General features: G+C 37.5%; 2 protein-coding genes across 2 annotated transcripts in view; both read right to left on the minus strand.

The window, feature by feature from the left end:
• LOC102026169 (ice-structuring glycoprotein-like) overlaps positions 1 to 1243 on the minus strand; it is a 7699-nt gene extending 6456 nt beyond the window's left edge. Inside the window, exon 1 of the mRNA XM_005392788.1 lies at positions 1158 to 1243. The gene's annotated coding sequence lies outside the window, so the exon portion shown is untranslated. The remainder of the gene's footprint in view (positions 1 to 1157) is intronic.
• A 6137-nt stretch (positions 1244 to 7380) lies between these two features.
• Cabs1 (calcium-binding protein, spermatid-specific 1) lies at positions 7381 to 8689 on the minus strand. Its single transcript, XM_013518486.1, has one exon. It carries the CDS (start codon positions 8615 to 8617, stop codon positions 7490 to 7492), a length of 1128 nt encoding a protein of 375 aa, XP_013373940.1. The 5' UTR covers positions 8618 to 8689; the 3' UTR covers positions 7381 to 7489.
• Positions 8690 to 17892: the final 9203 nt, after the last annotated feature.

The raw sequence follows: 17892 nt of genomic DNA on the forward strand, positions 1-17892 counted from the left end.
TTGTACCTTTATATATATATATATATATATATATATATATATAATATCTATATTAATTTTTCATCAGTATTATTATTTTAAGAGTTTGTTGCTCCTGCTAAAGTTTTAATTTTATTTTATTGTGATTCTCATTATGCAAAAGCCCCTCAATTCTGTAACTGTACTTGTCTGAAGTCTGTCATAAAATTATACTTTGTTAATAATTTGCAATCATTTAACAAGAAATAAGTTTTTGCTAACATTCACGTAACTAATTCTTTCTTTGTAAAGAAAAGTGGCTGACAGATTTCTAATCTTTAAATTAAAACATCAAAAACATCATGAAAACAACATAACTGATGAAGAATTACTAATTTTAATGGTCAGTTTACTCCTGGGCATCTCTGTACGAGGCTCTGAGGGAAGACAGCTGAGGAGTGGTCACAAAAATCAAGCTGCCTTTGGGAAATCTTGGTCCTATTGCCAAGCAGATCAGAGGTCTATCTATTTTTAAAAAATAGAGTGAGCAATTTGTTTATTTGATAAAGGGGTCAGACTTTAATGTTCTAAGAATAACAATAGCAAACCAAATTCATAAGTGCCTCTGCATCACAGGAAGGTCATTATCTTGGGCAAAATATGACATTTTTTGATATTTCTTTGCCTTCCCTTTATAATAAAAGTGGTAAGAAGGATGTACATAATCAACTAATAAAATAAGCAACCCAATGATTTCTTGTGTAATTTAATAAAACTGACTACTCTACACCTGAGAACATTTTAATTTTAGTATAAAACTAAGATGTATGTTTATATATAACCACTTTAGAGGTGTCTGGGATTCCAGACAAGCTCTTTTTATTGCCATTTTTGCTAAAATTATCCCCATTTTATGAGAAAGTAGGATAAAATGTATAAGCTGAGAACTTGATAAACATTTCTTTTTTTCTCCTCATGCATTTAAAACTCTTGTCTCTTAGAACTCTGTGGAATTCTATGTAAGCAGATTTAGAGATTTTCAGTCCTTCCGCTAAATAGAAAATAGACATATCCAAATCTAAATAATTTTTCTCCATGCCACGGATTGAATCTAGGACCTTGCACGTACTTAACCAGCACTCTATCCCGAGCTCCACTCCCAGCTTAAGAAAATTGAAAATTTCAAAATCACACCATACCAGGGGTCCTCCTTCTGCACGTTTAGCAGTCAGGTCTTGCTCAGCTTCTGAGGTCCACAGGCTTGGAGGACAAGCACAGGGGATTCATGCCTTATGAAGAGCCTTTCTTTTATCACTTTTATTTTGCTAAGAAAATTATTACTATTATTTTAGCATTTTCTTTTCTGCTAATCCAAACTATTTCCTGGAACATAAACAAACAAGTTTTATAATCCTCAAAAGCTGACATTTGTCCTTTCCATGTTTCTTGGAAACCTCATGCCTAATTAGGTATGCATCAGAAAAGGATGGTTTATCATTTATAAATTAAATGCAATGCTTGAGCCAACTTCTTTCCTTTATCTGATACATTTTCTTATCATTTTACTGGCAAGTGATAATTATTACAGCTGGTACAAAGCCTAGGCCTAGTGAATATTGTCGTGATTAACTATGCTTTTTTCAGTGAAATGATTTACTGTTTTGTGCTAACGTGGGCTGTGAAGTAATAGAAAATATACAAAGATTATAGCTTCTTTTATGTTCATTTTTAGCTTTTTCAGGTAAAATACTTCATTTTTGGAATTTTTAATGATTATAACATTAACTCAAACAGTACTGAAGTCAGCTTAAAAATCAATTTAAACACTGTGCTCTTTTCTTGACAAAAATGAGAAAAAATTGATTGATAAATGATTTCTACGCCTTTACCATGTGTCTTTTATCACCAGATTCATAATCCTTTATTACACAGAATTTTGGATGATTTTGTCACAAGACATGAGCCAGTTATTGTAGAATACAAAATATGAACATTGTGATTTGACGTTTGTTTTGACATCAATAAATCTTGGTTGCCACAAAAGTGCTCATAATCAGAAAGAGAGGAAAACATCCCATGGGAGGCCTGCTGTAATCTCATTTATTATGCTCTTCTTTCAGGCTTGCTGTTAACAACGGCATATCCGCTTGGCATTAATTCACACTGCCATACATTAAAGAGCAGAGGAGAACCTTTAGACTTTATTCAAAAGGTGAGTTGGAGGGCACTAGATACGTTTCCTTTTCAATTTATTCATATCATTTATTTTTTAACACCTTTTTTAAGGACAGTGAATTAGAATAAGAACAACTGAAAATCTAAATAGGGACATAGATACAGACCCACGTGCTTTTACCTAGATAGTATTTTGTATATGAAGAGACTGATTTGATAAAATAAGTGATTTTCTTATAGTTTCAAGATCTAGTATTTAAAACTAGATATATTTGATTCTACTACTTTTACTTTACCTACAACCAAGGTACTTTTCAGTATTTTAACTTCTGTTGAGAGAGTTTCTGAGTAACTATTATAGTGAATCAGCTATGAGATTCTACAAGTTTTTTGTGTGTTTCTGTCAACTAGTAGATTCATTCATTTCAGTGAAACTAGCTCAGAGAACATAGGCCACCAGGTATGTAAGATTTTAAGTATATTTCTATTCATGGTGTGTGATTAATTGCATAATTTTATGTGCCATGTTTCCAAGGCTACTGTTTGGTCAACTACTATTCTACATGTTATAGTGTAGGACTGATGGATTGATTGATTTTGTGGGGGTGTGACTAGCAATAGATTGCTCTCCATAATGTGAGAAAATATCTTGTAAGGAGTTGAAGGCTTTTAAAACAAATACCAAAAACCTTGAGAAAGAACAAACTGTTCCTGAAGACCACAAAACAGAACTGTGACTTGCTCTGTGGATCTCAGACTTAGCACCACCAGCATCAACTCTTACCTCAGTTTCCAGACCACGCCTCTTCCTGCCTGTGTTTCCCGCTTTGTTCTTTTCTCCAGTGACGCCTGACTCAGATAAACTGTGATATAGTTTGATTGTTTTTCTGATCTCTTTGTAGTCGTGTGGGTCTCGAGTGCCCCCGAGTATCAGGTAATTTGTCTCAGCAATGTGAAAAAAAAAAGAATCTTTTCTTTTGAAACTTTTTTCTTTGTAGGTGTTGGGTATTGTTTCTTAGCAACAACAAAGGTGTCTAATACATTGTAGATAGAAATGTCTTGTCACACACGTGTCTTTTATAAAAAGAACACAACACAGATGTTCCTTGCCTTAAGTTAGAATTACATTCCATCATAAACTGAAAATACCACAAAGACTACATTTAACATACATATGCTACCTATCTTTGGAGCAGTCATAGCTTAGCAGCACAGTGACGAGAGTACACCCCTGGAAATGCGTAGATGAGTGGAACTTGTCATTTGCTGCCACTCCATCCATTGTGAGAGAGTATCACACTGCATGTCGTCAGCTAGGCAAAGATCTATGGTGATTAAGCTCAACTGCCAACTTGATGGGCATGGAAGCTGCCTAGGGTTTCAGGAAAGCACACTCTGGGTGTGTCTGGTGGGTCATGGGGGTGTGATTTTTGGGTCTCTTATTCTGCTTCCAGCTGCCATGAACTTAGCAGGTTTGCTCCTCCGTACTCCTTTGCTGCGAGCTTCTGCCTTGGAGCCAGCCGACCATGGACTGGCTTCCTGCAACTACAAGCCAAATGAACCTCCCCAACTTTAGGAGTGTCAGGTAGTTTGTCCCAGCAATGAGAAAGGGGATAAAACAAGATTAAAATTCAAAATTTAAAGTATGGTTTCTATTCAGTGCATATTTTTTCACACCACCATAAGCAGAAAAATCATAAGTAGAATCATCCTAAGTTGCTATCTGCCTATGTAATATAGGCGGTGTGACTGCAGACTGTATATAGTGGGATAAAAATCAGATCACCCTGCTTAGGTAGCTAGAAAACGTAGTGCATGAAAAGGTGAGTGTGGACAAATGATTGTGTTTGAAAGTGCAAGGGGTGCTAAGCACAGTGAAGAAAGACAGGGGGATTTAAGATATCTTGAGTTGGCAACTTCAGGCACTAAGTGCTTTCAGACTAAGTTCTTTTCAGGTATTTATTTCCCAGACACCTCCTATACCCCAAAATGCCTTAGCCTCCTTCCCCTGACTGACTGATGTGCTTCCTCCTGAATGACTGTCAAGGCGTCTTGGCCACAGAGGGTTTAGCTCATTGTTGGAGTTGAGAGTGGAGTCTATCTCACTTAAATCACACATGTGCATGTGCATGTGCGTGCATGTGTGTGTGTGTGTGTGTGTGAAAGGGGAAGGTCAGTGGTACAGAAAAATCTGGAGCACAATTTATAGCAGGAGAGAGTTGGAAGGAAGATGAGTAATACTTTAATGTTAGCATTAAAAAACCATTATTTACTTCTTCATGCATTCATTTACAACAGTTTATTGAGTGCATACTATGTGCTAGGTGCTCTTTTGCTCTTTGAGTGTGGTCTCTTTTCAGTCTTGTTGCTAAATCTTCCTACAGAGCATAGTGAGTGAAGACAGGACAGATGCACTGTGGGTTATAGGTAGGGGAAAAGATGTAGGGAATTGTGTGACTTGCTAAGGGATGTGACATTGAGGTAGGGTAGCAAGTAAAAGGCTCTAGAGAGGAAATGAGTGCTGAGGGGTAGGTGTAATTTGTAGGGTGCAAGACCAGAAGTGAGAGGACCAGCTATAGGAGAGTGGGGAGGCTGATCAAGGGGTGGGGTTGAAGAAAGAAGGGCAGCTGTGTTAAGACAAAATGATTCACTGTCCACACAGAGCAGTGTGACCGGTAACTTGGGCTTGGGTGTTGTGCAGATCAGCAGAGCTGTGCTTTGCCACACACTAGTGTGGTTATGTTGGTGCAGTGAGGTCTCTCTGGTTCACTTTGGTAATCTATAAAATGTGAGTGTTCCAGGTGAACATTCACTGTATGACTGTTGCTCCTTTCTGTTTATTATAATTGAGAATCAAGTCTCTGCCTATTCCATTATCTCAAGAATTGCATATTCAAAACCTTGTCTTTTATAGACAACCAAATTTCAGGCAAGTACCAACTTTAAAATAATTATGTCCTCCCAGGGTTAGCATGAAGTTGAATACAATTCTAAATCTAAATATTTCTGATCTGTATTAAAAGTGCAATAACAGCTATTTCATGATGTCTGATTTAAAAAAAATTCTTAAGAGATAAAATCTGTAGAATAGCTAAGATCAAATGTCTCTAATAATATATCTATCTATCTATCTATCTATCTATATATATATGGCCTAATTGACTTCCAGTTTTACAAAAAGGTTGAAGAAATTTGGAGGAAGATTAGAAAATTAGTAGGTAATGAATATTTTTAAATGATCATTGCCAATTGCCAGATGGCTAAACTGTATGCAATAGCTTTAGTTATATTTTCTTGAATTTGATAATTCGATATTTTTTATGTGTTGATTGATAATTTGTCCATCAGTTATTTGTTTATCTCTACTGCCCATGTAAAATGTTTGCCTGTAGGGGCTATCAACAATAATATAATCTTTTCACTGTCATGTATAATAAAAATTTATTTTTGGATATAATTTTAATTATTGATGGTATCAAATTAGTGAGTTTTTCTTATATGTTTATATTTCTCAGATCTGTTGGATAGATATACAGCCATTTTTGTATAGTTTTATTGACCCATGGATAAATACTTTACAGGAATGTTTTAAATAGTGCTCCAACTTAATTTTTCCCAAATATTTGCTTGTTTGAGCAAGATTAATTATGATATCCCTTGGTTTGTTGTTCATTTTGTCTTGTATCAAATTTTTGTGTTATAATGTGTTTCTGAGTTTCAATGCACTGCTGTCATTATTCTAGTTCATATTCTATATAATGATACAAATCTCTGTACTGCTCCTCTCTTGCATGTTTACTATTTAGCCAGTGTTTTGGTTTTTCCTTTCTCTTTCTTAATATAATAAGATTATGAATATGGAATGATTCTACTTTTGGTTATTAGAGCTAAGTTTTTCTTTGAACAAAAATTTAACTCATAACAGGTAAATATTGGAAGTGGCTTATATGTCCATCAACAACTGAATGGACAAAAAAATGTAATATTTACACACGGTGGAGCACTACTCCGCCATACAGAGCAGTGAACTAGAGTCATTTGGACAGTGGATGCTCCTTGAGATCATAATGTCAAGTGAGATAAATCAGACACACAAGTTGAACCATCTCTTGGTTTCTCTTAGATGAGAAATCCAGATTAAAAATTAAAAACAAAATAAAAACTAGATAATGGGAGGTAGGGAGATCATTCCGAGAGGAGAAGGGGATCAAGAGAGGGAGCGGGGGGAGAGAGGGGAAGGACAGGGGATTGAAAGAAGGAGTTGGGTATGTTATGTACACGTACCACTGCCATACAAGGAATCCACAAGGTCATAAAGAGGGAAGGGGGGGGTTAAGAGATGTGTAGAGGGGAGAAGGAAAGGAGGGAAAAGGGATGAAAAAGGAATTAAGATGTGTTCTGTACATGAACCAACTCCACATAAGGACTGTAAACATTATGTACGCACACATGTACCAAGTGAATTTTAATTTACCTATATCTTACGAGTTAAGTACTAGAATATCAAACACACCAGCACACAGTGAATAAGCTGCTGTCGAATGATTTATTGAAATCAGCGAAGTGAAAACAGACCCACTTAACAAGTCTGTGTCCAAAAAGAATGAAGATATATGACCTCGAATTGCTAACCAAGCACATAAGATGAGTACAGTATTCAGTGTTAGGACCTGAAAAAATGACAAAAATTCAGGATATGGATATTAACATAAAGAATATTAAATTGATTTTTATACTAAAGGTATTTCACACACAACTGAACACATTTGTGAAATGTCACTGTTTTAATTTCATTCAGTATAAGACCAGAGCCCTATCTTGTTTCTTACACGTGAATATTAAACAGTTACTAAACAGGTTTAATTTTTATATAGTGAGATTTGCAAATATGTTTTTTAAATAGAAGAGACTCACTGGTGGGACACCACTGAAGAAAATTGTTTGTGATATCTTTCAGTACTACAATAATTTTACGATGTTAATTTGATTTCCTTTATATCCTTAATTCTCATTAAAATATAACATTGAGGCTTAGCTAAAATGGCATACATCACTCCAGGAAGTGGCCTCCTTCAGTGCTGTCTCCCGTATCGGATATTTTCATTAAAACAAGTAACTGTTAGATCACTAAACTTTCACGACACTGGGGAAGCTCTTATGCAGCTGGTGTTTAAAACGTCTGCAAGATACATTCTGCTATAGGACCCCTGATCATATGCATCTGAACTTGCTAAGTCTAATACTTGCCTTAATGGCTACATTCTTGAAAGGTTTTGCTGGCTGAAAAGCCTTCTTGCAGGTGTGAACTGGCTTCCAGGTTACTGTGCAGCTCTGCGTGTGGCCCCTTTTCCTGCTTTCACATCATGAGCTCGTCTGGGTCTTCTTTCAATAGTTTAAAGATGCCCGTCTCGGCTGTGGAGGTGTCTTCTTCGTAGTTTGGAGGGTCGGAAAGCAGCTCGGTGTCCTCGGGCACAGATTCTGTTGTATTGTTTTCAGGCAAATCTTCTGTGGTGTCAGCAGTTGACTCTTCTGTGACCTTCACAGCTGCCGACAAAGGGACACTAAAGTCATACCTGGACTCAGCGGCGGTAAGCAAAACAGAATTGCTCTCTGCTTCCTTTATTGTGTGTTCCTGCATCCAAGCGCTGACTTCGTCGGTGGCCTCCTCATCGCTTAGAGTCTCTTCCAGGTCACCTTTGTCTTTCTCAGCAGAGGTGGTCAGTTCAAACACAGTGATGAGCTTCTCCTCATCAGTGTCACTTGGGGTAACCACAGCCTTGGGGTCGTCCTGGGAGGCTATGAGGTCAACTTCAGTTATCTTCTCTTCTGCGAGGGCTGTTATGTCGGGAATCGTGGGGAAGTCGTCTTCAGTGGAGGGGGCGACTTCATCCTCAGGAATGAAGGAGTCAGCGGGTTTGAGGGAGGAACTACAGTTGTTAACATCAGTCTCCCCTTTCTCAGCTGCAGAAACAGGGCTGCCAGTGCTCTCTGCCAGGGTGCCGGAGCCTTCAGCTGGCTTTGTGGGGTCTTTGGCCCCACCATCAGCGGTAGCCAACAGGATATCTTCTTTTGCTATAGTGGAGAAATCTATTAACGAAACAGTAGCAACTGGGGATGAAATCTTGCCAATGTTCACTGGAATGAAACTTTCAGCATTATACTCCTTAGCTGTGGAGTTTGTAGCGCCAGTGGGAGTGGTCATTTCTCTCTCCAGAGGAGCTGTTGACTTAATGTGGGTCTCAACTTCATCTTCTGATTTTTGTTTTTCCTTTGTAGATGCAGTCTTATTGCCTGTAGTTGGTGAAAAATCACTTTCTAGCATACAATCATTTGCTGAAGTAACGTGATCTCCTTCTGATGTGATAGTTGTTTCTGATCTAGGAATAGTGTTGTCAGCCCCAAAGAAAACGGTTGCCTCAGCTGGTATCTTACTGCTTTCTGTTGGAGGATGTGAATACATTTTTGGCAGTCCATCTTGAGCCATGGGTCAAGCAGCAGTGTACACTCCCCTGGGTCTTTCTTCTGGCTTAGTGGCACCTCTGGCCAGGACAGCAGTGCTTATCCCTGTGACAGGGGTATTGGTCATCATGGGGATTGTTGCATCAGCCCCAGGGCAGGGCTGCTGCTGTGCTGGGGTAGTTTCATGGCTGTGATTGGACAACTACTTGCAGGAGAACTGGGGTTAGATGGAAAGAAACTAGAGTCTTCCATGATTACAAAACAAAAACTCACACCAAATATTTCATTTGTGGGAATTTAGGATTGACTGTGTCTCTGTTTACAGAGCTGCACCTTCGGAGCAGAAATTGAAGCAGACAGAGCTGAGCCTGCTAGGTACTTGGTGGGCTTGGTGTCAGTGATAGGACCTCTAGAAGGGATGGATTATTATTAGCATCACCTTAAGGTCACTTATCTTCCAGGAGAGTAACAGGGACTTTTTGTCATGAAGCCACCTTCCCTTGAGGCTTATGGTACTTATCTGTCCAAAAAAATTAATGGCAGTTTTGGCAGGGAGTGTAGCTGAGGAAGGTAATGAAGTAGCATAATTTCAGTTCTTTTTTTCAGAGAGAGAGAGAGAGAGAGAGAGAAGAGAGAGAGGGAGGGAGGGAGGGAGAGAGGGAGGTCTCATGTTTTCACTAGGAATAATAAGGCATCAGTTACTGGACTGATAAGAGTCACTTCAGAGTGAGTGTGTTGTCCATGAGAGTGTCCATCAGAAGTTGTGTTGGTTGCTTTTCTCTCATTGCTGAGACAAAATACCTGACATCCAGAATTAAGGAAGGAAAGGTTTATTTAGCTCACAGTTTGCGGAGGTTTCAGTCCATACTTGGCTGGCTCCAAGGCAGAGTGGCATATGGCAGAGAAGACAGCAAAACAATGAGAGCGAAAAGGGAGAATCAGCCAAGAGCAAGCCTCTTTCCCTCCCTTATATTGTATGCGAACTATCCACCCCAGGGTGGGTGTAGCACTCCCACCCGTAATCCCAGCATTGGACTATGGATCAATCATAAACTCTAAAAGCCTGCCCTATGACTGCATGAGGCTTTGTGGGGACATCCAGTCACAACCCATAACATTGATGTGGAAACTGAAAAAGGCTATTGGGAGCTGAGAGGCTGTTGGGAGCTGAGGAAGGCTGTTGGGAGCTGGTAGAAGCTGTAAGGAGATGTTGATTCTCTTGGAGGAGTTTTCCATGCAGGTTTTCCTGATGAACTTGGCTGTTTTCATCCTCCGAGGAGCTCGGGACCTTGTTGGCACTGAGAATAGCTTCAGTTCACTTTGGGGGAGCTCTGGTCCTCATTTTGAGCATTGCTTCCTGGCTCTGAGGAGAAGAAGGTACACAGCTCAGTCTCCTGAAGAAGCTTGATTCATTGGCTTTCCTGATAGGAACTCAGCTATTTTGATCGTTGAAGGAGCTCGGGACCTCACTGTTGCTGAGGATGGCTGTGAAACCTTTAAGGGGAGCTCTGGTTCTTACTTGCACATGTTGCCTGGCTCCAGTACAGATCCCTCAGCCTGCTAGCACAGATCCTTCATTCTGTTGGTACAAACATTCTAGATTCCACCACTTACCCTTAGGCCTTCCCAGTGCAGATCTGTGAAAAAGGCCTGCATATGATGTTGTCATAGGCTGTGGTCCTCTAGTTGAATTAGTGGGAAGCATTGTTATGGGATCTAGGTCTTCAGCTGGACTCATGCAGGACATTATCATGGGATCCAGGCCCTCAGCTGGTTTCTTAGTATATAGTATGTGGACAGATTTCCTGCACTCTCTTGTGTATGATTCTTTGGGTGACTAGTATAAATAATCTTATAAAATATGTGTCCTTTATTATATTGTTCTCCCTTGCAAAACATAACTGCCAAACCAATGCAGAAGTATATGGTGAAATCCTTAGGAGACTGCACACATTTTAGCAGTGTTCAAGCTGACTTTGTCAAAAGATATAGTATAATCTTCCTTGACCAATAAATCATTGCCACCAAGGATATTATCTGACTTATAGACAGAGAATCAGATTCTATAGATAAATTTTATTTTATTTAAATAGTAATTTCTTTTGTGAGGATGTGTATCCATTAATTGGCACATTTAATGTTTTTCAGGAAAGTACTTAAATTATTATGATTTACTCTTTTTTATTAGTACATGTTTGCATCCTTAATGAGTGCAGTCATCATAGGGAGTTGGTCCATGTGCGTAAGGCACCGTCATTCTTATTACTTCCCCTTTTCCTCCACATCCTCCTCTCCATCTCTTGTTTCCTTTTCCACTTGTAAAAGATTATATCTCTTGATATATCGTTCAGAGCTTATATCTGCCGTATGCCAGCCACTGTAACAAAATCTTATGTGGCTAAAAGGTATTTTTTTCTTGTTCTGAAAGCTGAGATGTTTGACTCAGTGCCTTTTTAAAGCTCCAATATTTTTCCAAGTTCATGATAAAAAGCCTTTTGGGCTTTTTGGGGAACCTACTAATAAAAATGAGAGATTTCTTAAGAAGGCTACAGGAAGGCACATTTATGATCTTCAGGTATGACTGGCAAGTGAAGGGGTGCTCAGAAACAAGGTTTGAAAATCCTGCTATCATAGTGATATCCACCATTAAGGCTTAGTGTGGAGAATGTATTGTGATTCTTCATAAGAAATATTGTGTGCAATTTAAAAGAATCAACTATTAGACAACTGCTATCTCTCAAGGACATTAGAATTCCTGTTTTAGAAGAAGCTTATGTATTTCCAGATTTTTAAAATTCGTTAGAGAAAACACAGCTCTGAACCTTTGGTTGTGATTATGATCATTAGAAGTTTCCTAAGGAAGTTTCATGTTTGGTATCTGCGCTCACAAATAATTTCCATCTTCAGGAACAGTGAAATAAACAAGAGGATCAGCCTCATTTTGAAAATTATTTATGTCAACATCCATGTTTTGTTCTCTTTCCCTCCAGTGGTTGGAATGTTGGGTTCAGGACTGAGGTCATCATATTTATTTATTTATTTATTTTTAATTTATTTTAAAAATAAAAGAAGGAAAACATTTTTTTTTTTTTTTAATTTTAAGGATAAAAGGAGGGAAACATTAACAGACATACAACATTTTACAACATATCACAAGCACAATACAGACAATACAGAGTTACAAACAAAGTGGTAGGGTATTAACAATGGTGGTTGTATTACATATTGATATCTTCAAAGTGGCTAAGGAAAACATATTAACAAACAGACATCCATTTACAAAATAGCATAAGAACAATATAAGCAATACAGAGTTACAGACAAAGTGGCAGGAAATTAATGATGCTTGTTGTATTATGTATTCATATTTAAAGAATGTGTTGTCCTGTGGGGTCTCTACTTCTCTGTCCCAGGGAAAAGGCCTTACAGAAGAGTCAGTGGTACTAAGTCAGATGTACTTTTTTTTTTTTATCAGCTCCTCAGGGATATTCTTTAGGATAATTGTCTTTATCTGTAACTGAAGAATATCAGTCCCTAAAAGATGTTTTCCTAAAGCTTCTTGTTAGCTTGTGGTACAAGAGAAATTTCTTGAAACTTAGGTAGTATTTTTTTCTATCACGACAATGGGCTTTACAGTGACTTTTGTACTTTTTGAAGTTTGAAATTCAATATTTGCTGCTCTGATAATTGCTTCTGCCAGGGAAATCATCTCTGGGTAAGGTGAAGATATTTTTATTGGTAGGAATAATTGTAATTATTTCTAAAAGCAAATTCAAGTAGTCAGCCACAGAACTGGTTTTGTAAGGAATGGATCCAGCTTGGAGGGAATCCTGGGCTATAGGAAAGCTTCAGTAAATTGCCTCTGAGGCACAGTTAAAGTCTGTATTGGCTGATTTATCATCAGTGATTAGATTTTATTCCCTAAACAAAGGAGCTAAACAAAGAGTATGTGTTTGAAGAAAGAATGACTTCAAATATCCTGACTAATTCAGCATTTACTTTGTAAGGAGTCTTTCCTTTCAACCACTTTCCAGACTTAACTTGCTGTCAGCCTTGTTTAGAAATGCATGAAGACAAAACTCAGGCCAACAAAGCCCAAGTCCAAGGGAGAAACACAGGCTCCTAGATCTTCCCCAATTGTAGTGGGGGAGACAAAAAGCAACATGTCTACTGGGTTGCTTCTGAGTTAATCCCAAAACAAAATAAAGGAAAAGGCAAGTCATTCAGCTCTTTGTGCTTGAATCGCTCAAGTACAGGTGCAGCTGTGAATTGACCTTCAAGTTGAAAGGGGCAGGCCTCATATTTTCAATATCATGAAGCCTTTTAAAGATTAACTGTAACATCTAGTGTCATTTTTCTTTAAAATAAACCTCCTTTTCTGCTTTATAACAAAATATTAGTTCATTATAATCACATTTTGCATATATTGCCATTTACTAATCTACATATGGATTCACCTTAGTGGGACAGAATTGTGTTTGGTTTAGTGTCTGAAAAATATACTCATAATATAGGAAAAGGAAGTAGTATTTAAAAATGGCCTATAATAATAGTTTTTCTTTTCTGCATGATTTATAAAAATTTCATGTTGACCTTTTAAGCACCCACTTCCTTAATAAACTTGACACTGGTAAATATAGTTGATTTCTCTAGTTTCTGAAGTTAATAATCTATGTACATAGAATCAAGCAGAATATATCACCTTTATTGTGTCACCTGCTGGGATTATTCATTGATGCATACTCTAAAACTTCCATATAAATCTAAACTTAAGTAGTTCTTAACTTTCAGGCCTTTTTAAATTCCAGGCATAGTGTAACAGTACGTTAACTGAACAATACAGAGGTTCAACCTGAACTTAGTTTTCTTGCTATCCCTTCTCACTCCAAGACATCTAAAATTTACTTACTGTTAATTAAAACTTTTAAAAATCTATAGGTTTCTTGTACACAATGTAAATAACCCTAAAATTCAGTGATTGTAATATGCAAGTCTTACCAAATAGAAAAGCAAATAAGTTCAAATGTTTGTCATTTACATTTTTTTGTTTTTGTTTTTTTGTTTTTTTCCGGTACTGGGAATTGAACTCATGACCTCGTGCTTGCCAGGCAGGTGCTGTGCAGCTGAGCTAAATCCCCAGCCCCCTCATTTACATTTTTTAAAGCTTCCTCCCTTTTCCTCATCCTCTGGCTCATTTTAAAACATTTCTGTAGCTAACATTCTTTTATTACAAATTGGAACAAATACAAAATCTCTACCATTATATTCAAGACCATCACTGAATTTGAATACATTTATTCATGTATGACAATCTACGTTAACTCATTTATTCATGAACATGAATCTACATGTATTCAAGTACAGTTATGTCATCCTTTGGAACATCATCATATCTCTCTAAATCCTGAATTTCTTGTAACTCAGTTTCCTGTAGAACCATTGACCCCAATTCCTTATGTTCAGCAACAGAGCACTCCTTAAATGAGTGCTTCTTCTCCACGTAGCCTGCTTATAGTACAACACAGATGTCAGTGATTTTATCCCATGAATTCTTCACCCAAGTCATGACCTCTTACAGCCTGGGTATCACAAAATTTCCATTAAAGTAAGTGTTAACTGAAAACTTACAAGATGGGAGTGGCAACAAAAATGATGACAATTAATAATGATGGTCCATACAAAAGTGACAAAAAATTGCAGGCCCAAAAATTTAGAATATATTTCTTTATTTCACATGAGAGCATTAAGTATGTCTGTTATAACACACGATGTATTGAATTGTGAAGGTCATATTAGACACAGCCACCTCCATAACGTGTGCACGTTAGTCATGCCTCGTATCTGTCTTGCAATGGGTCATTCTGCAGTAAGTCTCAAGTTCATCTGTTTACGTAGGTGTCCACCACTCATCCACAGGCACTTGCTTGAGTATTTACAAGTACTTAATTATAATTTATATGGTCATTTTAAACATTAATGTTGATAATATTATTTATTTATATTTAATTGTATGTTAATACTATTATTTTATAATTTAACATGTCTGTTGTGTGTTGTAATGGATACTATTATTTTATAATTTAACATGTCTCTTGTGTGTTGCAATGGATCTATTAAATGTGTTCATCTGTCTGAGGATCTTAACTGGAGCCTATTTCTGGAGTAGGGCTTATATTCTGAGCATTCTGAAAAATCATGCCAGGTCTTATTTTCTGTTCACGTCTAATTTCAAGGAAATATGGTATAAAATGAAACAGCCAAAGAAGACTATTCAAGACTTCTTTCAAATAAAAATTGGGGAGAAAGACTGGAGGATGTCAGGGAGATGCTGGTCAACAGCACATTAGTCAACAGACGCTGGTCAAACATACGCCTGATTACTGACCCTGGAAATGTTTTTCTCCGTGAGCATGTGTTCTGTTTTTGCTGACTGGTGCTTACTGGTTTTGCTCTCCGACCTTCCCAAGAATGAGCAAGGGGAGCATTTCTTCTTTGCTGATTGCATTTCAAAGGAACGGCTCCCAGGTCCTTAACAGGGACCCTCTTGGATTGTAAAACCGACAGGAAACCTTTTAAAACATTTACACAGCAAAGGCTGGGGAAATAATTTACAGCTGGATTTATTTAAAATAAGGAAACACTCTAAAAAAAGAGAGATCATAGGCCCAAAATCAAGAAGAAAATTGCCTAAAGTTTAGTCAAGTTGAGGGGAACATGAAGTTCTTTATCAACTTTATATTTAAATATTGACCTTTAGGAACTTTGTAGAAGCACAAATAAATCTATTTTTAAACTGATACATAAAATCATAGAAATTTTACAATTAGCATATGACTTTTTAAACTCTTTCCAAATGTATGCAGGACTGATAAAATGCATACAAGGAACAAATCAGTTTTAAAATGACTTACTGAACAAATGCCGGAGACGTGCAAATGAAAACATCTTTTTAAAGGGAGAAAGTAAAAGAAGCAAAATTTCTAGAATAACCTCATTTTCTAAGAGAAATGATAGTAAATTCTTTAACAGTTTTGGAACAAGTTAGGGTCAGAAGTGTAACTCTACTGAAAAAATATTTAGGCCTACAGAAGTTTTGAGAAATAGAAAATTTATTCAAAGTCCTAACAAAATTACCTAGCTTTTTCAAAATTACTACTTTATATTTCTCAGATACCCCATTGCATAGAGCCTTTAGCACTCTGCTTTTGAAAGGAAAAGCCAGTGGACATTTTCCCATGAGGTGCGACCCTTCCCCACATTCTGCTATGAAGCCCCGTAATTATGAAGCCATTAAATCTATTTACTGTGCAAAACCTTCCACATCAGTTTCTAGAATAGGAAACCCTGGGGAAAAGGACCTGAGCTAATGCCTACAGACTCAGGGAGCAGGTCCCAAGAGCAGCAGGTGTAGTCTCCTTCCTTTCACATCTGTAGCTCTCTTTCTGTGATAAGAGAGAGCTGCTTTTGACACTGTGGAACCCACAGCTCTTCTCAGCTGTTTATCTTAAAGCCTGTCCTTGATGCAAGCTTTTCTTCTCTCTCCTTTTATTCCATATATTTTTACTTTTCTGACAGCTTGTAATTCTGTTAGAAGAAAGCATATCCGGTTACATATTTAGGTACATGTTTGATGTTTAGAGTGCAGCACACTTAGTTTGTGATTTTCAAGATTTTATCCATCATTACAGTTACTTTGGATATTTTCATCCACTTTTACCAAGAAAACCTTACATGAAATTTTAAAAACCTGTCCTAGCAATTCTTTCTCTAACATAGGTATTCTTTTGATCTTAGAGATTATTATTATTATTAGTAGCAGTATTGATAGGAGAAATATAACTCAAAAAATGTGCTACATGTCAAATAGTCTGAGTTTGTGTCTCTCAAAATGGAAGAATGATTTCCAAGGGACAGTGGAGGTTAAGAATAGGAAAGGTTTATTTAGAGGTAGGGCCTGAGAGACAGGAGAGGTCCTGAGAATGGGTACCACCAAGGCCCTTTGTCAGGGGTAACTTATACAGCAAAGTCACAGTGTAGGAACAATGTGGGTCAAACTACAATCAACCTATATGACTGCTAGTACAGCAGCTTGGTTACTGTTGATCCAATAGGGAAATCAGTCACATAGTAAGGGTACATGGAGAGAACAAAGGCATTATGGGAAGGGTTTGGTCCAGACACTCTGGTCACTCACGTGGGTGACTGATGTGTATCTGGACTTCACTGGACTAGGTAATACCAACCACAGTACAATCTTTAGTAACTGTTTATCCCTTAGAGAGGTGTGTAAGTCTGGTCATTGCATCGTTGTCTTGAGGCCCGGCCTTCAACGGATGCTTCTCCAGCCAGTTTTGGTGTGTTCTTATCTTTTACATTGACTTTCTTGAGGCTCTGTCCCTGCCTGCCTATTAATTTCTGTGTAACTTAGTTGCCTATAATATATTTGCCATGCTGGGGTTGAACCTAGGGCATCATCCATGTTAGACAAATGGTCTCCCACTGAATAACACCTCCTGCTTAGAGTACCAAATTCCTTTCTTAGAGTTTTAGGTTGTGCCTCCATATCCACTCTAGTTCTTCTATTATAGTGTATCTTTATTCTACAAACTTTTCTAATTCTATTTTCTTTCCCATAGATTTTTCTTATAGCATTTCATCATCATTTCAACTGAACTTCACTGAAAGGCAACTCTTGCTATAGTTGTTAAGAACGGCTACTTACAAGTTCTTGACTGGCTAATTCATTCTTGTATTTGAGTTTGTGTACAGTGATTTCTCTGTCTGAAGTACGTTTTGGACTTGTGTTTTCACTCTTGTCATGTATCAGGTGCCTACCAACTCAAACATCCCCAGGGAATCTTGCTAAAAAATGTAATTTCTACAGGACTCAGTGATAATTATTTTTTAAAGGCCAATTGATTATGATTTACATCTATTAAACTATCTTTTGTGATCACCCTTCTAGAATTCTAGGTTTTCTGAGTGTTGGCTTAATTATTAAGACATTTAGATTCTAGTCTTTGTTTTGCTAGATGTGTTCTGAATCTGAGAACATTCCATACTTCTGTAATTACACGGAAAATTAAAGAGTAACTGTCCTCTTTCATGGAACTGCCAGTCAAAATGTAGACATACAAGGAGAAACTAGCTATTACGAAAGGTATTCAGAGGCTATGTAGACCACTGTTTCTTCATCTAATATCTTCATCTAACTCTTTGCATGCATTAGTTGATCTGTTTACTGAGATGCTGCAGATGAACGTTGCTTTCATTATGCAGAAGTAGTGAAATGGCACTTAT

The sequence above is a fragment of the Chinchilla lanigera genome, unplaced genomic scaffold (assembly GCF_000276665.1).
Source record: "Chinchilla lanigera isolate Chin_1 unplaced genomic scaffold, ChiLan1.0 scaffold00046, whole genome shotgun sequence".
NCBI classification, from domain to species: domain Eukaryota; kingdom Metazoa; phylum Chordata; class Mammalia; order Rodentia; family Chinchillidae; genus Chinchilla; species Chinchilla lanigera.